This window comes from Dicentrarchus labrax, unplaced genomic scaffold (assembly GCF_905237075.1).
Source record: "Dicentrarchus labrax unplaced genomic scaffold, dlabrax2021, whole genome shotgun sequence".
In the NCBI taxonomy this organism is placed as follows: Eukaryota; Metazoa; Chordata; class Actinopteri; family Moronidae; genus Dicentrarchus; species Dicentrarchus labrax.
Genome location: NW_026136707.1, coordinates 26,503,027 through 26,524,248, shown reverse-complemented (window position 1 = coordinate 26,524,248; position 21,222 = coordinate 26,503,027). Strand labels below are relative to the sequence as shown.

The window sequence follows — 21,222 nt, the reverse complement described above, 5'->3', positions numbered from 1 at the left end:
TACGAGGAATTCGTCTTGGTGCAATGGTGCTTAAAATATACAATCACACAAAAATATACAAAGTACTGAAGCTGGGGGTTGAATAATACTGCACATGCACGTGTTAAAAGAGTTACATTTTTCATTTGAACTTCAAAGTTAAGTCAACTTCTGTTGTCAAAATAACTCAAATATGTATCAATAAATATTTTTTGTTGTTTAATGAGGTTTTTTCTCATTTATTGTCATTATCTTTCATCCACATCACTATAATGTCTTTTGAGGTGAGGGGGTTGAATATTTCTGATTGCAACTGTATATCTGCTATCAAGTACTGCATGTGTATGACAATATAGTACCTTCTTCCTCTGTGCCACATTACTCCCTTTTGTCCAAAATCTATTAAAAACTTATCAGTGAGCCACACTATTGCTCTGGGTAACATTTTCCTTTATCACCATGAAGTTTATTATGACTCAATCGCAGATACACTGTCCTGCTACCAGAAATACTCACTATAGCCCTAAATGTGTGTTAATCCGGTGCTTAAAATAGTCCACAACAAATTCGCCTTTTCCTGTTTGTGTAACATTTGTTTAAAACTACAGTGAGCAGCTGTTTTGGGAATTTGCTGATCCATTTGCTGATCCTTTTTAATGAAACTGTACAGTATATTTCTGAGGTGTTTTTAAAGGTTCCCATCACCAGTAGCAAAGACACAGGAAAAGGCAATATGAAACTTGCACTTGCATGATTGCACACAAAATAATTCTAAGCAGTTGGGTGACTTCTCCCAAAGCAATGACTGCACGTTATGTGAAACCTGTATATATTTTGAATCTCTCCAGCGATACGCAGCCACTCCCCAGCCAAGCCGGTGCTGATTTTTGTGTCATCACGACGGCAAACTCGACTGACTGCCCTGGACCTCATCGCCTACCTGGCCACAGAGGACAACCCCAAACAGTGGCTACACCAGGACGAGAGAGAGGTACACCAACACCACATGTAGTGTCTTAAACCTGCATTCCTTCTAATGGTCAGCAGGGGGAGCTCCATGGGCTGCAAAAGAGGCCTGATAGAACTGAGTCTTATAGAGGAATTGCCCCACTTCTTACTTGATTTATTAGCTCAATAAACAGTTTCCTAATGAGTTTATATTCTCAATTTCAAGTCTTCTTCCATATAGCATAATATTAATTTCCCGATCAAATATATATATTTTCTGTTTTTCGTTTCCTGTTATGGACGAGATGAAACCAACGACACCCCAATTTGTAGTGCGTCACCGCTAGCCCGTAGAATGTAGAACATACAATTCAGGGACTTTGCTATAGCCAGAGAGCTGATGCAGTTGGTGCACATATTATCAGATGTGTCCGTCACTCTCATGTATTTCCTTCACTTCTGCCCACTTCTCTTTTGCTCTCCCTCCTCCTCTTGCAGAATTGTGCTGATGCTCCATTTCTCTGTATAAGCGCTGGTTTAAGTGTAATTACAGATGGAATTCGACCCAAGTTGTGCAGGAAAAGTCTGTGTCATCCTCCATTATATTGTCTGTGCATACCTTAGGATCAGTTCAAGATGGGAGCAAATGACTCCTCTGGGATCACATTTGTGCTAATATTATTACAACAGCCGGCCTGATAGAGCATGGGGGGTGGCTATCAACTGGTTTTACTATAACAAAGTTGTGTAATTATTAAAGGGATTAAAAATTGAGCAGGATCATGTCTGTCAGATACATACATATTTCAACCACCTAGTCATTTGTAGAGTATAATCTGCATTAAATATTGTTATTCTTGTCTACCTTTACATCATTATTTTAGATTTGCCCAGTTAGCAGCAGTGCCTAACCTGCTGTTCACACATGCGCAATCAAAGCAACAGGATCCCTGTCAGTGTAAATTGACCCCAAATACATCTGCCAGGACCACTGGTGTGGTGCTTGAGAGTTACAAGACAAAGTTTATAATTTTCATGTCCTCTGATCTGTGGGGGTCATAACAAATAGTGCTTATTTTGAGCCAGCAAAATAGGATGCAGCCATGTCACATGACACTTGAACCAAGAGCTCATACATATAGGACTGTCGGATCAATGGTGCTGGTTTTATGTCATTGTTATAGTGTCATATGTGTTTCTTCGTCACTTGGAAGGGAAGGGGGGGGGAGTTGTGATCTGCAACTACATTGCTAGAGGCCACTGAATCATACACACTGGACCTTTTAGTCTGCAGTGACCCCAAGATGTTTTGTCTAACTCCAGCATGAGGCAAAGTTTACCACTAGTACCAAAGAGATATCCGAAGCTAATGCTCATTATGCCATGAAAATGTACTAAGCGCAATCATGCTCTCCATAGGATTAACTCTTTCAGTGTTGGACAGCCCATGATATCTTGTGCCATTCTCACGCCAAAATGTCAACTTGACACACCAAATATTGGACTTTTCTGTTGTACCACCTTTGGACATGCTTTAAGGTTCTATATATATGAGATTTAAAATATGAATATAGCAGCAAATCAACTATTCTACTATGATGAGATATAATAGAGTCATGGAGTCACACTCCCTCTGCCTGTGTTGCTATCACAGCCTCTGTGTGGTTTGTGTCCATAGCCGGTCTGCTCCAAGAAAGGCAACTGAAAGTGCTGTTTTTATCATCTACGTGGGTAAATTAAGGATTTATTTAAACAAAACCGGAGATGGTGATTGTTGGAACAGTGGAAAGACTAGCAAAGACAGTTTTGGTGAATTGTATTTTGTTTCTGTGCAGAGTGAAGTTAAGATGGTCTAAGAGGTAAAATTTCTATTTTTATCCGTGGAGTCTGGTGGAGAGTAATAGCAATATTACGGCTGTTTCTGGTTAAACAATAGGTCTGTCTCTGTAGGGATCTTTTCCATAATGTTGTCAAAATTTTAAAATAACAATCTGAGCCTGTCAGTGGCAAAAACAACAACTTTTAGTGGACTGACTTTGATGGCGATTACTGGCGTTTTCATTAATATTTCCACACCTAGCTCTGTGAATTATTTTGACCAAACAAGTATCGGTGATTGTTGGAAAGACTGACAAAAATAAGGTTTTGGTGAGTTTTATTTTGTTTCTGTCCCATTGTTTAGGTCTAAGATGCTGGTGCTCTGCTGCAACATCTAGTTGCAAGTGAATTTCACATATATATAACCGTTGAGATACAGCCTCAAAAACATTTAAATGTGCTACCTGGAGATTTAGAATGTATAATCAGTGTTTTTGAGACATAGGAACACTGCGGCTGCAATTTGCATAAACAAAATGTCTCAAATATCATGTCTGAGCTTTCAGCTGTGTGCCACTAAATCTTCTGTATTGCTCTGTGGCACAAAGGGCCATTGTTTTATAGCTCCATACAGCTTGAGAGCTAATCTTCTAGAGGAAATAATGCCAAATTTTTGCTGTAATTTGGCAAAAATAGAAAGAAGGCAAATGGAAAAAATCACTTCCTGACAATCACTTCAATCATCACCTTCTCTGTTTACTGTAAGTCTACCTGGAGCAGCATTATTAATTCAACCATGATATGTTCAAGTTTAAAATGATACATATGGAAGCGTTACACTGTCCTGAATTTGCTTTGCTGAACCCTGCAGATACCTCGTCTCAATGCAAATATGCACTGTCTTATAACATAGGCCTAGGTTCTATATGTGTGCGCACAGCGTCCCCGGCCTCTGTGTGTGTTCTGCTGATATATGCCGCTGCCTGCTGCTGCTCTGCGCTGGCCCATGTAGCAGCTCAGCTCCCCGCTGTTTGACTGACAGGCTTCTGGCGATAGCTGCTTAACTCTCACCGGGGGTCACCCACTGCCCCAAATCCCCTCTCTGACCTGACAGCTCTTTCTTCCCTTTGCTGCTGCCTGAAACCTCCGGCTCCTTCTCTCAGGGCTGGATTTTCACTCTCCCTCTTTCATTCTTGTACTTATTGTTACCTCGGATCCTATTTTTTAATTGATTTGTTAACATATTTGAAATCTAAACTGCTTGACTCTAATGAGATACATCCAATTTTGAGAGGTGGGGACTATTTTTTTTTTTTTTTATAATTTAATTAAATGAATTGAAAACACAGATTTTATTGATGATTTTGTGTCCTTTGTGTCCACTATTAGGTACATTTCTTGTTTTTACTGGTACATATGCTGTCCTGTCTTCCCATCTTTATGTTTTTTTCAAACTACAAAGAAGACAAATAATGAGGACAGAAGCTCTGTTTTCTCCAGCAGCTCTGCTCCACTGACTATCTCTGTTTACTCTGGCAAAGCACAGGTTACACTTTTTCTTCCTTCAACCCAGAAGCTGTTTGTGTTGGCTGGAAGACATTAGATCTGTATAGTGCAAGGCAAGATGCCCCCATCCTACTGGAACCAGAGGAGAGCCATGCAAATGAGCCACATGTCTGCAGCTGAATAACTGCCACTGTGGAGTTCTCTGTTGTTCATGATCTGTCTACAGGGTGTCAAAAAGCTCTTCAGACAGTAACGGCTTTAAAGGAAAGTTTGATGTTTGGGGAAATACACTTATTCACTTTCTTTCCCAGAGTTAGATGAGAATATTATCAAACTAGTTTTATATAGTGATCAGTTAACTGAGTGAGTGATCAAAGGGAAGTGAATGCCTTTTGCTTTGGCAGGACCCCATCTTATTATGCAGACAATAGCAGAGTACCTTAACTTCCAAATAAGGGTCAAAGGTCAACATGGAAGACGTTTTCATTCTCTCCTCCAGTTTTGCGTCTTTCTGCCAGCGCATACAGTATCACTGTGTCTGGTCTAGTATATGGTGTCACGGTGTCATTGTCAGTCACTCAGTCAGTTTGTGTCATTGATCTATCACTGTCTGTGTCTGTGTTTGTCTGTAGATAGAGGATATCATTGCCACAGTAAGGGATTCCAACCTGAAGCTGACGCTGGCCTTTGGGATCGGCATGCATCATGCTGGCCTGCATGAGAGAGACAGGAAGACAGTGGAGGAGCTGTTTGTCAACTGTAAGATCCAGGTAAGACCTCATCCTATACTGATTACTCAAACCCAAAACCCAAACACTGATCTGCAACTAGTACTAACCACTAGATGATACTAAATCGTACCCACTGAACCTTAAATGTTAGTTGATTTAGGAAATAATGGGGGAAAAAGTTTTTAAATGACATACTTTTAATGTTTGGGCTTGGGAAGTTATCAAGCCTTTTCACTTTTCTAAGTGAAGTCACGAGTCTTTGGTTTGAAAGTCCAAGAAGAGTTGCAAGTTTTTTTTTGATTTTGTCAAGTTGAGTCTAAAGTCATCAAATTTATGACTGGAGTCTAAATCAAGTCCAAGTCATGTGACTTGAGTCCACATCTGTGGTGTTCATACGAGAAGCAAGAGTTAAACGAGTGAAATCCTCGGGATCCAGGGAACACCAATCATTTTTATGAAATCATGTTATGGTCAAATTTTACTTTACTTCTTTCTGGACAGGGGAGCTACACAGTCAATAAAATAAAAGCTTTTTTATTACCCTGTGTATTTCTTTAACCACCTTGTCCTTGACCCAGATCATATCGTTAAAACTGAGAGAAAAACACGACAGCTCTGTTGTATCTGCTTGAAAAACTTGCATGATGAGGCCTTATGCAGACAGTAACATACACACTGCAAAGTACAGCGGAATGTAGATTAAACCATTATAGATGTGATATATGCACTGCATGAAAATTGCTATTTCACTTATGTTCCCTGGTTTTCCTCAGCATTTACATTCCTGATATTATTGATATTATCCTGTTATTTTTCACTTATTTTCATTCTGTATATAATTTCTTGTATAGTTTAAGTTTGCTCCTATGTTGTATAATTCCAGTGAGTTCCTCTCTCTCAGGTATTGATTGCCACCAGTACTCTGGCCTGGGGGGTGAACTTCCCCGCTCACCTGGTGGTCGTCAAGGGAACGGAATACTATGATGGCAAGTCCAGGCGCTACGTGGACTACCCCATTACAGGTACACAGTCCTGTCCATCAGGTGTATTCTCATTGCACATTGACAGTCCATTTTGTTTTAATCATCCACAACAGAATACAAGTTTACATTATGTTTGTAAGCAATGAAATCTGATTATTTAATGAATTATCCCTTATGAAACTTTGAGGGATGATTCCTATTTCTTCTATAATGACAGCTGATCCTTCCCAAGACCCTTCTTGGTCTGTGCTTCAATAACAGTTGAGCAAGTCTTGGTCACAACCTCAGTCAAACTTTCCTGTACTTAAACATGTTAGTCCATGCTAAACCTGGAAAAGCCCTGGAATAGACCAAGTGACACAAAGAGTCACTTTTCATTGTAGCATATTCAAAAAACAGTGGAATACAGGGTGGAAAAGCAGTCTTTTTTAATGTACAGTGTGCCCTGTGTGTGTGTAGATGTTCTGCAGATGATGGGGCGAGCAGGTCGCCCTCAATTCGACGACCAGGGCAAAGCAGTTATCCTTGTCCACGACATCAAGAAGGATTTCTACAAGAAGTTCCTCTACGAGCCTTTCCCTGTTGAATCCAGGTAACAGTCACATGTCTGTTGGCATAGTTATTAAGATTCCTCCCATCATTAGGCCACTTATATTTTCACTTCATTTTCTCTAAAGAGAAAACATAAGAGAAGTCAGCTCCAGATGCACCAAACGTTCTTAATGTAGAGATCAGTGTGTAAGCCATTCAGAAGCTTAACGCATGCAAGATCAAGTTGCAAGTGTTTGTATTGGTTCAATAGGGATCAATGGGCTCAATTCTTTAGCCCACAAATGTAATAATCCCATCACTATAATTACCCTAAAACACATAATCTAATCTGATTATATAATATTCATGTTTTTTTTTTTTTTATGTTCCTCAAATTTAAAACATTTGTTTCTTTGCATTGGACAAACAATGTGTGGACTGTGGAAACTAGGTGAATTTCTTTCTAATCTTTGTAAGAGTGCCCTCTACCACTGGTAAAATGTTTTCTGTTTTAAGAGCAAAAAGTAGAAAACATTGGGGATTCCTAGAAATTAGTGGGTACTAACAAAATAAAACAAAATCGTGGATCCGATAGAAAATTGAGGAAATCTGTTTGTGTATAGCATTGTGCATGACGCCTGTTTGGGATGGCAAAGACCAGGGGCTTCCTTTACCAGACTGTCCACTGAACAAGTCTAAAGCTGTGCATATATACTTCTTGAGTATGAGCAAGATATTATTCATCAAACATGTGTACGTCCACCTGTGGAGATCTCAAAAAGCCCCCTCAAATTGCTGTACAACAACATCCATTAACAAGACCTCGTAACCGAAATCCACTATAAAAGTGGGAAATATATGTATATGACCCTAACCCACTCACACACACCATTAAATGACCTGTGTGTCTCACATATTCCTGAACAGACATAGCATAGGCACAGCAGGCAGTTGACATTTGTAGGGAATACTGTTATCCATAATAAGAGCTGTGGCATGTTGAAGAAAAAATGGCTTGTCTTTAAAGTGACAGGAAAAACATAGTTGTTGCACACAATAGAGCCATCAGTACCACAGGAGGGGGACAAAGTCCCAGTTCAGCATCATTCATAGATGACCAAATTGCAGCTGGTTACTGGGGAGATGTCCCTGAAAGGCATCATCCGGCATAGTGAAACCGAGAGGAGACTGGACCACAACAAACTGGGAAGCAAGTAGTGTAGCTGTTGCAGCATGACAAATGAATGACCTGTCAGATTAATGAGAGAGACTGGTACAGGAACACAACAGGTAACTGTTAATGCAGAATGGTTCAAACTAATTGTCTCTAACAGGATTTGTCAGGCCCTGCACCACGAGATGTGCTGGCTCAGAGATCTGTGGTGTGTTTAGGTGTTTAGTGATGCAGTACTAGAGAAACAGAATAGAACAGAAATTTAGAATGTATAAGTATAATGATAACATAATAATAATGTAATAAAATTGAATGAAGAACTAAATCCCCACTTCAGAGAACATATTTCCTTTTTCACAACTTTTTTGTAACCTTGTAACAGATTTTATTTCAGAAGAGTTGCTAGTTCTAAATGAAACTCACCTTAAAATGTTTGACTAATTTGCATTGTGAAGAGGGTCAAACATGTCTTCAGACTCCTTTGTGGGTTGTTGACAATCAGTCTATCCATTCACAGGATTCATAATAATGTTTTGTACTGTAAAAATAAATTAGTTCACCTGACTCAAAACTGATACCAAACCAGTCTTTTTTTATATCTTACTTTGAGACCAAACAAAACAAAGTAAACTTCCAAAATGTTAAGTGTTGTCTAAACATAAGCATCCGTGCAAGAACTTTTCCTAATTATGGCAGCATTTTGATTTAATTCAGGATCTATCTAGAATAGGAGAACAGGTTTAAGATTCTGACCACACATTTATGCCAGAAGTCGTAACAGTTTGGTGCTGGGGCTGCAACAATCAATTAATCTGTCAATTATTCTCTCATTTAATGGATCATTTAATCATGTTGTCGGTAAAATGTACAATGTGTAACAATGTACATCACAATCCATGGTGGTGTTTTGTTTTCTCCAACCAACAGTCCAAAACCCAATGATATTCATTTTACAGTAGAATAATTAATTGATAATCATTGCGAAGCATGTTGCAATGTTTTTAGACATTATTTTGCATAGAAATTGCTAGAGAAAATTGCAAAAATAGTTGGGATTTTTTTTTTTATTCAAAGAGAATACAATTGCTAGTAGTTTAGTGACGTATGGCTCAACTTTACACACAGAAGACTGGGCAAATAAGCGGATAAGTTGCCGTGTTTGGATAAAAAGTGCAAGGATTCAAAAGGGAATCAGACTTTATTGATCCCCAGGGGGAAATTGGTTGCGTTACAGTTGCTCAAGTTGTATAACAAGACATTATTAAAAATAGAAATATGTGCATTAAATTACAATATATAACAAGCATATATATAAAGAATATAAACTAAGAGGGTGTAAAGTATGTCCATTGTATTACAGTATATAACAATTTATAGAAAATAATACATTCAAATATGTATAGTACAGTATATTACAGAAAACTAATGAATGAATACTAATAATGAGTACTAATAATGCTACTAATTGTTACAAGATCACATCTTCCTGGTAATCTTCAATGCAATTATTCAAATTATAAATCTGTCTGTAAGTAATATTTCTGTGATTGTGTGTTGTGTCCCCAGCCTCCTCGATGTGCTGTCAGACCATCTGAATGCTGAGATTGCTGCAGGAACCATCGCATCCAAACAGGATGCAATGGACTACATCACCTGGACCTACTTCTTCAGACGGCTGGTGATGAACCCCAGGTTAGGAACCCCTGCTCACACCACATATTATTACCAACAGCCTAGTTCATGCAGATCAAAACTGAGGAAAGCACACATACACACATTCTTGGCCTACTCTCACGACCTGGTTAGAGGAGTGCCATGTTCTTCTGTCAAACATCTGCTTTGTAGACAGAGACCATTCCAGAACATTCCAGCCTGCTGGTATTTGCACGGCTGTCAGCCCACATTTACCATTCAGGCCCTTACTGAGGCTGAGCAGTAGAACTGTACCACCAACACAGCTCTGTAAAAAACAGAAATTCTTTTGGATTCAAGCTGGGATTTTGTGTCAATATTCAGTGTCTGGCAATTTTTTAGCAAAATGATGACATGGATTTAGTGCTCCTTTAGGATTGCTTTGGTGGAATAGCTCAGATGGTATTTATGGTCATATTTTGGCTGGTATGGACCATGTAAACACAACATCCTGGTTTTAAATATACACTAGGGCCTTTGATATCATTCCACTACTCTCTATAGTTTACTGTCTCTCACCATGAGTTGAAATAACAAAAAGCCTCAAAAATAGTTTTAAACTCACTAATGCTGCTGAGACCCAGGATAGAAATACTACTGCGCTCCAAGTTCTTGATTCAGGTGGTCTACGAGGTCTTTCCCAGCCCATCCAACCTGCTCACATAGGGCAAAGTGGAAACACCTGCATGCTGTGTTCCAATAAAGGGCAAAGGTCAACTACATCCTGAGCAGGTTCTCCAAAGCACTGGGCGGAGGGACTTTTATTGCTGGAGACAAGACCCGGTCCTAAGTCCCTTACCGAGGCAATCATCCGGGATCAATGACAGCCAATACACCCACACTACAGCCCGGATGGATGAGTTTGTCAGGAGGGAGAGCAGCCACAGAAAAAAACCCAAGAACTGCTCTGTTGGTTTGCTTTCCACGGCACAAAACTGGCAATGACATTTGACCTGGAGAGGCAGCTGAAAAGTCCACCCCACATCATCCAGTCCTCGTTAAGATCAGACATCATCTTGATCTCTAAAGCCACAAGACAGCTTCTCTTGCTGGAGCTAACTGCGGGAGGAGAGGATGGAGGAAGAGGACAAAGTACCAGGAGCTGGAAGAGGACAGCTGCAGGAATGACTAGCCACTACTGCAACTAGCTCGCTGTTTACTAATCACTCCATCAGCCAACGCCACACTGCATTTATCCGGCGCCAGCTGGCCCGCAACACCAGCCGACAAAGTAACCCGTAAACAGCAATACAGTCAATTATCCAGCCAGCTCAACCCTGGGAGTCCGAATGAATTAGCTGACGTTATTCACTTAAGACAGTATTTCACTACATTATCTATCTATCTATCTATCTATCTATCTATCTGTCTAGCAGTTTGTCCGTGTTAGCAACGCTAACAGTTAACATTAGCCAGCTAAAACCACAATATGACAATGTATTCCACAAGCTTTGCAGTAATGTTAGCTTTGAGATTGGACTTTGTGTTGCGTTGGACTCTGTGTTGTAGTGGGTGCTAGTCGTTTGTTTATGTTGTTTTATTCCATTTATAAGCTAACATTAGCTAGTGTTGCATACTGTAGGGAAGCGTTGAGAGAAGACACTCTGTAAGCGTCTCATCCTTTGGATTTCCCTGGAAAATCTGATCCAAAACCTTACATAGCAATCAGTCCACAAGCTGTCATAAGCAACAGAGAAAGTCGGGGAAGGTCTCATTTTGGAGGGAATTTGATACTGGATCCAGATTCCGTAAAATTCTATTGATCTTCTACCCAGAGTGACTGTATCAATACATAGTGTTTTTGACAGATTCTGTAGATTCTTTAAGAGTTGATATTAAAATTAAATACACATGTCAAAGAAGAAAAAAGTACTACACTGCATATGGGTGTAGCAACATTCTGTTAATGTGCAGAAGATACTGCAATGATGGGGTTCTTTGTATTACCTATTTTGTGTCCTTTTTTTGTGCTAATTTAATGGTCTACCTTCGGAGAATGAGAGCCGCTCAGGGACAGACGTTCCGCGGCGCAGTGCACACAGCATTGTTCGACTGACAGTAGCCAGTTGGAAAAACAAAAACATATTGCCGAACCCTAACATGAAGTTGCATTTAACACTAAGTTCGACCCACAGGCATTCCAGTAAATCAAAACAGAATTTGGTTTTAATGTGACAAACATATTTTGCCTTTATTGCATGCTCTTTAATCGACAGTTGTATATCTGCACCTTTAAATTCAGATTCATGCTACATGAGATTGCATTTCATGTCTTTGAAATTTTGTCTCTGAATGTTCAGATACTCCGATGCCGTTATTGCTACGCAGCTGTGTTTTATATCTGAACAGCTAATCTATCACCACTGATTTCATGCTTTGACTCTCACAACACACACACACACAGATACACACCAACAGAGAGTCCCATGGGTATCGTAAACGTCCGCAGGCCGACTCCCTGTGCCATCAGGCACCTAATGGTGATGATGCTAATGGCCATGACTTAATCAGACAGGCCCCACCACCGGTAAAGACCTGTGAAATGTGTGCGGTAATAAACACATTCAGCGCTCAGAACTGCGTGCTGTTAACATGTGGAGCGATGGGAATGAAAGAAATACTTAACATTAAACACACATTAAATATGGCCATCACCCGTCTCAACTGCTGCTTCCAGCCCACAGTTGAGGCTGTGATTTCTCCTCCCGGCTCCCAGCTGCACAATAAATGATTTTGTATAACGATCATGAAGATATCATTTGTTTTAATGTAATATGAGAAGTGGGCGATTTGTCAGAGTTGGCCCTGGTTTGTATGCATTATGCAGACAACTGCAAAATTACCTTAATCTAATATTCCTCCTCCACCTGTTAACTGACGTATTGGTATTCATCCTTGCTATGATTCCTTTTTTCATTTTTTTATACAACTTTAAGCTCCTCTTTGGTAGTTTATTTTATTTGTTTCCAACATTTCTGTCTATGTTATTGGCAAAGTCCATTTTCATTTTCACATTCAAAACAGAAAAGAAAATATTTTACTCCCATATAGTATTATTATATTATATTAGCCACAAAGCAAAAGAAGAGGGACCCAATGAAAAAACCCTGAGAAAAAAAGAAGACACGGAGACAGGGAGCACAGTTTAACAAAACGTAATATTCTTAGTAAAGTAACTAAACTCAGTTTATTACAATAAAGACTATGGGAGGTCACCAAAATACATGCTAAGGCTGGGCAATTCTGAAACTCATGGATGGTTGGCACCGGAGTGTGAATCACTTTGGATAAACCTCCAATTCTGAGGCTGTTAGAAAATAGTGGATTGCTGTCCCAAGTAAAGTCTTGTTCATAAGGTAGGTTGCAGCACAAGATCAACTGTGAGGTGGGTGCGGCCTAGCACAGGCATAGTGCCAGACTAATGTTTTGAGTCTGAAGGCAAAGCTCTCAGTTTACTGGTATATTTACAATCCAACCCTCTCCTATGGTCATGAGGTTTGGAAAATAATGCGGTCGTAGATACAAACGGTTGAAATTAGTTTCCTCCCCAAAGTGGCTAGGCTCAACCTTAGAGAGAGGCTATGGTCATCCGAGTGGAGCTCTGAGTAAAACCGTTGCTCCTTCACATTGAAAGGAGTCAGTAATGTTGTTTGTAGAACCCTGCGCAGGACTGTTTTCTTTATACTGCTCCCGGCAATGAATGTGTTCCAGACCACCTCCTCCTGTGGGACCCAGCAACGGCAATGAACTTGCTGAGTCAGTCTAGTTCACAATCATGTAAGAGGACTTCTTTATTCTCCGATCTGTTCACGTGGTGGTTATTCTTAACAAACCAGCAGTTATTTCAAGACAGTGTGATTGACTCACACATTAAGGAACTCATGTCTACAATTGTAATCCCGCAAAAACCCTGCAGTCTATTTTTTGACTGCCTGCTCCCACCCACAGCCAAGTTCAAACTGCCTGCTCCCACAAGATTTGTGTTGGGACTTCTGGCACACTGCAGGACATATATTAGTGTAATACTTCGTAGAGTAAATTGTAATTGTTAATTATCTTATATTGCGTTTTTTGTCATTTATCTGATGTAGAGATATCTTTGGTGTGTTATACAAAATTTTGCACCAACTCTGGTTATCAGGTAAACACAATATTTATTTTGGTCTCATCATTTATGGCCAGTAGGTCATACACAGTACGAATTTTATGATTACATGTATGTCACTTTAATAGTAATCAAACAATAGATCAATAAATAGATAGATTGATAGATGGCTAGGTAGATAGTAATACAAGTGTGTTTAAGGAATATGCCACCCTTCCTTTAATTGTTGAAAGGTTTTAATGCATCAACTACATACACACAATATTTCGACTTTTAGCAATGCCAGCAGCCATTCCTCCAACCCCACATCTGTGTGTGTTTTCAGAGTCAGAATTATTGGCAACAGGGCCTAAAAAGGAATACTGGCCACTAAGTATTCATGGATACAGTATAAAGACTTGCATAATTTTCTAAAAGCTGATTTGTATTTCATGTAAGCTTGCAACATTCTAAAACAAACAAAAGGAAGGTTTCATGTAAAGACTTTTTTGCAATGTACACTTGATACAATTTACAAATGATTACTTATCATCCTTAACACATTTTCTGTGAGTCTCCATTGGGAAGCCCAGTTATACTTCTTAACTTCTTGTATTCATGAAAGCATGAAATATAGTCATTAATTGACACTACAGAACAACCAGATGGCACTTATAGCACAAATAACCACCAGTAATGAACAACTCTCCACCTTAACCAAGACATATTTTACATTACTTACATTACAAATGTAAACAGGTTTTTTCCACCCTTGCAAACATACCTTTAGGGTTTTTAGCATCTGTTTCTACCAGCTTTAATGAAACCATGCCTGGTTTCTCCACACTTTTATTTGACTTGCACACACCATGCACAAATATTGGCATTATGAGCTAATGAAGATTGTCTTTGATTACACTACTGCTGAGCCTCATGTGGTAGCTCTTACTTAGCAGAGCTGAGCATGGAACCCATTTTGGCCACTGGTTGTCTTATTTCAGCTAATAGCCGTCTAACCTGGGAATCATTTGCTGGCAAGGGCTGGCCATTTTTCTTTCAACTGGGGCTTTTCTTCACAAAACAACAGTGTGTACACGACTTTAACCAGAAAAAGTGTGTAGATACAATAGTGGCAAGCCATTTTACCACTGTTATCTTGGTATTCCATTAGGCCTTAATGAGGTTTCATCATCTGTAAGGTTCCATCATGGCTATTACATAATTGAGGAGACAAAACCTAAGTCAAGGATACTCCAGTCAAGTCTGGCATCCCGGTTCTGAGACTTATCCTGGTTTTTTATCATATGATGTTTACATGGAACATAGAGAAAGCTGGTTGTGCTCCTTGTGTACCTGTTGGTAACATTATCCAGATAGTTTGCAGTGGTGTATGCATGCCTTCGACTGCTTCACATCAGCCAATCTGTAATATCAGTACAGACTGAGTTACTTCAACAGTTGAGGACAAACCCAGTTTTGGTTTATCCTTAAAGCAGTAGTTAGATTAGTTCAGTTCACTGTGTAAATCATAATAAAACTATATCATGACAGTATTACTGAATACCATACACAACGTGAATCGATACACATCTGGTTAACTCAACACGTTAATTGGGATTAATTTAAAAAAATGTGTCAAAAACTTGAACTTAACACATTACATACTTACATTACACACATACTTTAATGATCTGTCATGGCCACAAGTTCAATGAAAAAAAGACATGTATTTGGAGAAATGTCTGAACATTTGGAAATAAAACAGTTTATTGATTTCTAATACCACCTTTAGATATTTCTATTCAGTGTTTTACTAATGTGCCACAATAATGTTTTGGAGCTCAAATATCTCCAAGCAAATGTTGATATATGTGATTATCTGTGGTTGAATCAGCATATATGTCTCTGTGCCACCCCATGAGTATTTCTCCAGATTTTCCACTGCTCCAGTTGTTCATTCCCTCAAAGGTCAGCAATGTCAAGACAATACTGCAAACTCAAAATTCACCACAATCACAAATCTCTCACGCCTTGCAAAAGATTTGCCCAGATTTGCCCTAGATTGAGCTGCTTAAATGCCCTGAATAAGAGCAACTATGAAGCGAGTAAAACAATACAAGTTCTCAGTTTAAAAGAACAAATACACAGAATGGTAAATAGGCTTCCTTTTGCATTTTTACATAAGGTCACTGATGTTTCTTTTTTGTATGTCTTGTGTTGTTTAGTTATTACAGCCTAGAGGACATCAGCCACGAGTCCATTAACAAATACCTGTCCAACCTGGTGGAGAGAAGCCTGCGGGACCTGGAGTGCTCTTACTGTATAGAGATAAAAGAGGTGCGTGTATCATTTTTAAAGTAGGTTTGTAGTCTGAATGATGAAAGGAGCCAAATTTGTTTAATATGAGATCAAGTTTGTGAAATGTTTGTTTCCATTAATTCTCCAGGATGATCTGACCATTGAGCCAATGACTTACGGTCGTATCGCCTCCTATTACTACCTGAAGCATCAGACCGTCCGCATGTTTAAAGAACGACTAAAGCCTGAGCTGCCCATCCACGAGCTGCTCTCCATTCTGTCGGTGAGTTTCTATTTTCATCTTATCAGTGCCACCACTTTTATGTATATATCTGTCCTTTTACACTAAAACCTACCAAAAAGATACATGTGTGCGCTCGTGTGTCCAGGACAGAACCTGATTCTGTTGGAAGATTTGAGCCTACCTTAATTTCCAGAGGTATGGATTTGGATTGGAGTCAGACTTGAGTCACAAATTTGATTTTACACTTGATTTAACAAAATCAAAAAGGATTTGCAACTCGACTTGGAATTTAAGGCATGGGAACCTATTCTAATAGACCCCCATATCAAAGTATGAAACTGAAGCATAAGAGCATAATATGGCCTCTATAATATATTACTCTGATAATATTTTCAATGAATGCGTTATGACTTGTTTATGACATGAAACTCAAAGTTTAGGACTTGAGTGCAAAGACTCGAGACTTATTTGTGACTTGCAAAATAATGACTCAGTCCTACCTCTATTAATTTCTATGAAATACATTGAGTTAGGGCAGGACTCTCCATACTGTACCTCTGTATGCACAGTCGGGGCTGGAAACATTTGTGTTCATGGTGTGAGAAGTCATTAAACATTAAACTGTGCTAAGAGAGAGTCAAGCAATTAAATAGATGTTTCTCACAAACTATTTTCCAATTAAATGTAAGAAAAACATGAGTTGCAAGTGCAAATGAAAAAAACATGACTGCACTTATTTTTAGTACAATACTCTAAATATTGAATTCGTTGGATATAAACAAGATTTCAGTGTTAATTGTGCCATTACACACTTTGGCAATGCTTCCGTTTGGTTTAGTCTTCCTTTTTTTGCTGCACGCCAGTCATATCCGTGTAGCATTGCAGCTCTGCCTTTGGCAGCGTGTACCTAAAAAGACGTGACAGCAGCACATTTGTAACTTTTTAGAAACTCCACACTCCACTGAATCTGTGATCAGTGACAGAAGACATACCTTGTTATATTCGTATCTTTTTGGTTTTTGCCAATACAGGATACATCAGAGAATGTTCATGCCCACACACACACATGCTTTACTCCCTCCCATCAAATTAGCACCTTTGTCTGAGCTTCATTAACGTTCCTCATTCCGGGGCTTTGGGGGCAAGGTCATCCACACTCTGGCTTCTGATTGGTGGGGTCAACACAAGACATGGTGGTTTCACACCTTCACTGAGGAGGGTTGATGACATACTCCTTTATGCCACTGCTTCTAACGGGCTCATATATCTATTTGTAATTATTCATAGTGGATTTCACTGTAAAACATTTTTTTTATCATATTTTAAGGCTACCATTGAGTTTGAATCAACAAGTAAGAAAAAAACTTGTTTGAAATATTCTCAAGAGTCTTTTTTTTTGGTAAAAATGCAGTGATCTGCCCGTTTTGTCTTGTTTCCACATACTGACACTAATTACTTCTGAAGATGCATGTGTCCTCTATAGGCAAGATATCTAATAAAATAAAAAATATTTGAATAAATTAGTGTAAAATTAGGCCATATACCAAGAAATAAGTGTTATTTTTCTATGTTGTTGATCCAGCAATTTAATTGATGCAGTGGGCCACCCAAAAAATAAGCCACACAAGGTTGACTAATTTGTCAAGACACAACTCCTTTTTGGTGGCCAAATACCTTTAATTTGACGCTAGAGACTTATTGATTACTTGTGTCTTCTCAGATCTTAATTAGCTTTTATTCTTGCATTATACTTTTACCATACGGCCAAGTAGTAAAGTCCATTCAGTGGGTTCAGTGTTTGAACCTGACTTCAATAATGATGCTAACATATGGAGGGGAGGCTACTCTGAGACAGTTAACATCACTCCCCTTTGCACACATGTAGTGAGAAGTGGACCAAAGCATGCCATGCCTGGCTGCCTCCCTCCCCGACAAGCTGCAATACAATAGGCCAGTCACCCCGCCGCCCCGTCCACTCCCCCTCTGTTAGCTACAAAACACTGGCATGCTCCTCCAGTTCCCCCTAATTGCTGCAGCGTGTCCACTAATGAGCAACACCCACACTTCGCCACCACCCCACCCCCTCCTCACACACTCTCTTGAGCGCTACCACTCTCCCTGTCTTTGTCTCTGTTTCCTCTCCCGCTGTATTTGTCCTCTGCTTCCTAAGATGGCAGTGTTCTCACAGTGAAGTCAAACATCCAATATAAACTTTGACAAACATGAAGACAGTCAATCGTGTTGACATATACAAATATGCATACCAGATCAATGAGGGAAACCTGACATAATGTTGACATAGAAAATCAACAACTGCTGTGGTCAAAGAGCTAAGAGGCATCTCCGACAATCCAATCATTCCTATCAGTAATGCTGTAATAAGGTTGTACCCACCAAGTTAAACGCAGAGATCTTGGTTAACAGCGGCAGCACTACATTGAAGATGATCAGACAGGTTGGACCCCACTAGTTAAAAAAATCCATTACAAACCCCCCTCCTGATCCAACACTGACCTCCTCTACTTGCCATAACCATGCACACACACATACAATTTGCCTGTGGTCAGTGCCTGAATTAGATCAAAAAAGGTGCCAGTAACCTAATTCAGCACAACCTTAACCCTAATTCTTTTGCCGTTTTTTTTTTAAATCCTTTTTAAAAAGTACATACTCTGTGCTGTTTTTTAGTGTTAAACTAGCAACATGTTAACACTGAGACGCAGTTACGCAGTGGTTTATTAGCTTTCCCCAGCATTGCTTACGCAGGGTTTTAAAAATACAGAGGTCTAACAACTGAACTTGTTAGTGGGGTTTGGGTCCTGCATCAAAGCATCAGAGCAAGTTATTTTTAGACTTTTTTCATGACTTTTATTGTAAACCCCTTGGAAAAAATATTTGTGACTTAATAGTGAGTATAACCATCCTCACCAGAGCTGGCGGTACTTGTGAGTACTGGCTTATCTCAGGCACTGCCTATGGCCTGATAATCAGACTGAATTGCCATTTCATTTAACTTCATGTTTGCCACATGAATTGAAGAAATATGGTAAATGTTAAATGGACTGTACTTATATAGCGCCTTTCTAGTCTTTCAACCACTCAATGCGCTGTACACTACATGCCACACTCACCCCATTCACACACATTTATACACTGATGGCAGTGGCTGCTATGCAAGGTGCCCACTGCTCACCAGAACAGAAACTAATCATTCATAAACACTTAGACATGCAGCGAGAGGAGCCGAGGATCGAACCGCCAACCATCCGATTAGTAAATGACCCGCTCTACCGCTGAGCCCCAAATATGAAAAATATGGCAAATTAGGTCCAGTGTGTAACATTGAGGAGGATCTATTGTCAGAAATGGAATATAATATTCATAGGTATGTTTTCATTAGCGTATAATCAGCTGAAAATAGGAATCATGTTTTCATTACCTATGAGATATTTTTAATCTACAGAAGGAGCAGGTGTCCTTCCATTAAGTCTGCTATGTTGAACCGCCATGTTTCTACAGTAGCCCAGAACGGACAAACTAAACACTGGCTTTAAATAGGGCCTTCAGCAAGTTTCACTCCCACAGTAGTTTCTATACACGCTTGGAAGGCGGAGCTGTATTCAAATGGTTGCAATATGCAACCGCTAGTTGCCACTAAATGAAGAAGCTTTTCTAAAATACAACACAAAAAATGATGTGATATCATGGACAAGTAGCAGCTGGCATTTCAAGAAATCCACTACTCTGAACAGCAATTCAGTTCATGAAGCCTGTATTCCCTTTCTTTTTTCATAAGCATATAATATAAAACTTGTAAAAGTATATTTTTGTAGCAGGGTCTCAGCTCTATACCTCCCTCCCTTTTTGTTTGCCTAGCTCATCTCTTTCTGTTTTCTCTTTATAGTAACTGCTTCAGAGAGTGTTACTATCAGAGAGTGTGAGGTGGTATGGAGTTGCTGGTTATGATGTCTGCTTAAAGATCTATGGTTCTTCTCTCCAGCACATCCATATGCAGACACAACGGCACTGAGAGATAAATCATTCAGAGATGGTTGCTATTCCTATCCCTCATCCCAACCCCCTACCCCGTGCAGGTCCTTTTTCAGGTCCTAGCTTTTGAAACACTGGCTTCGGTCAATGATGGATGGAGCCTTAACAGTCCAGGCTGGGGGTAGGGTGTGACAAATGCCTCCAGCACAGCCTGTTGATGGGACTACATTAGCCAAAGTTGAACTGGAGTGAATTAGAGGAGAGGAGCCATGCGTGTCTGCGCATCTCTCTGTATAACCACGACAAACAAGGTCCAACACACAGCCTCACCACAAAGAGGAGATTGATGGACCATCATCATCAGTTTATGTACCCAGTGACTCACTACATTTCACGTGACTTTGTCATTAAGTGTGTCATTAACTGTCTCAGAAATTTACTTCAAAGAATCTGAAGAGTTAAAATCACAACCGTTGATAGATTTTAATATGTAGTTGTGCAGGATTCTTGGTTTATCATGTCTGGTGAAAAGATTTCCCTATAGTCTTTGTGGGGAAGGGGGAACAGCCGGTTTTCCAAGCAGGGAAAAACCAGGATGGGGAGGTAAATGCAGCTGTTAGAGTACAGATGCTCGGATTTAAAAAGGTCTGACCGCAGCATGCTTTAGACTTCCTGTTTCACTTTTGATCTTTGTCTCTCAGGAAGCAGAGGAGTATGCAGAGCTACCCGTCAGACACAACGAGGACCAGCTGAACAGCCAGCTGGCTCAGCAGCTCCCCCTGCAGGTCAACCCCCACTCCTACGACAGTGCCCACACCAAGACTCACCTGCTGCTGCAGGCCCACTTCAGCCACGCCCAGCTGCCATGCAGCGACTACAACACCGATACCAAGACAGTGCTGGACAACACCATCCGAATCTGTCAGGTACGATTCACTGGGTAGCTGCTACCAATTACTAATGTCATTCATGAATCTTAGTTACCACTTTATCAAAACAAGAAAACAATCGATCATGATTCAGGCTTTAAGAACATTTGTACAAGAGCGGTGGATAAAGAAAGGTAGTTTCAGGCAGTAGGTGTACCATTTTCCACTGTCACGCTTTAACCACACCATGGAGTGCCATGAGCATTTGTCCTGCGCCTTGGCAGGAGGGAATAACTGTGTTGATGATGCTTTGATTTTGCCTGTGAGCAAGTGCATGTGAGAGAATGCAACTGTTGTGTTAAGATATTCAGAGAT

General features: G+C 39.9%; 1 protein-coding gene across 4 annotated transcripts in view; it reads left to right on the top strand.

Annotated features, from left to right (window-relative positions):
* ascc3 (activating signal cointegrator 1 complex subunit 3) overlaps positions 1-21,222 on the top strand; it is a 167,363-nt gene that overhangs the window by 132,292 nt on the left and 13,849 nt on the right. For all 4 annotated transcript variants that reach the window (XM_051407231.1, XM_051407232.1, XM_051407230.1 and 1 more), the window contains exons 30-37: positions 828-970; positions 4,884-5,021; positions 5,884-6,004; positions 6,425-6,557; positions 9,237-9,362; positions 15,672-15,783; positions 15,893-16,027; positions 20,680-20,904. In XM_051407231.1, the coding sequence (XP_051263191.1) occupies positions 828-970; positions 4,884-5,021; positions 5,884-6,004; positions 6,425-6,557; positions 9,237-9,362; positions 15,672-15,783; positions 15,893-16,027; positions 20,680-20,904 (1,133 nt within the window). The remainder of the gene's footprint in view (positions 1-827; positions 971-4,883; positions 5,022-5,883; positions 6,005-6,424; positions 6,558-9,236; positions 9,363-15,671; positions 15,784-15,892; positions 16,028-20,679; positions 20,905-21,222) is intronic.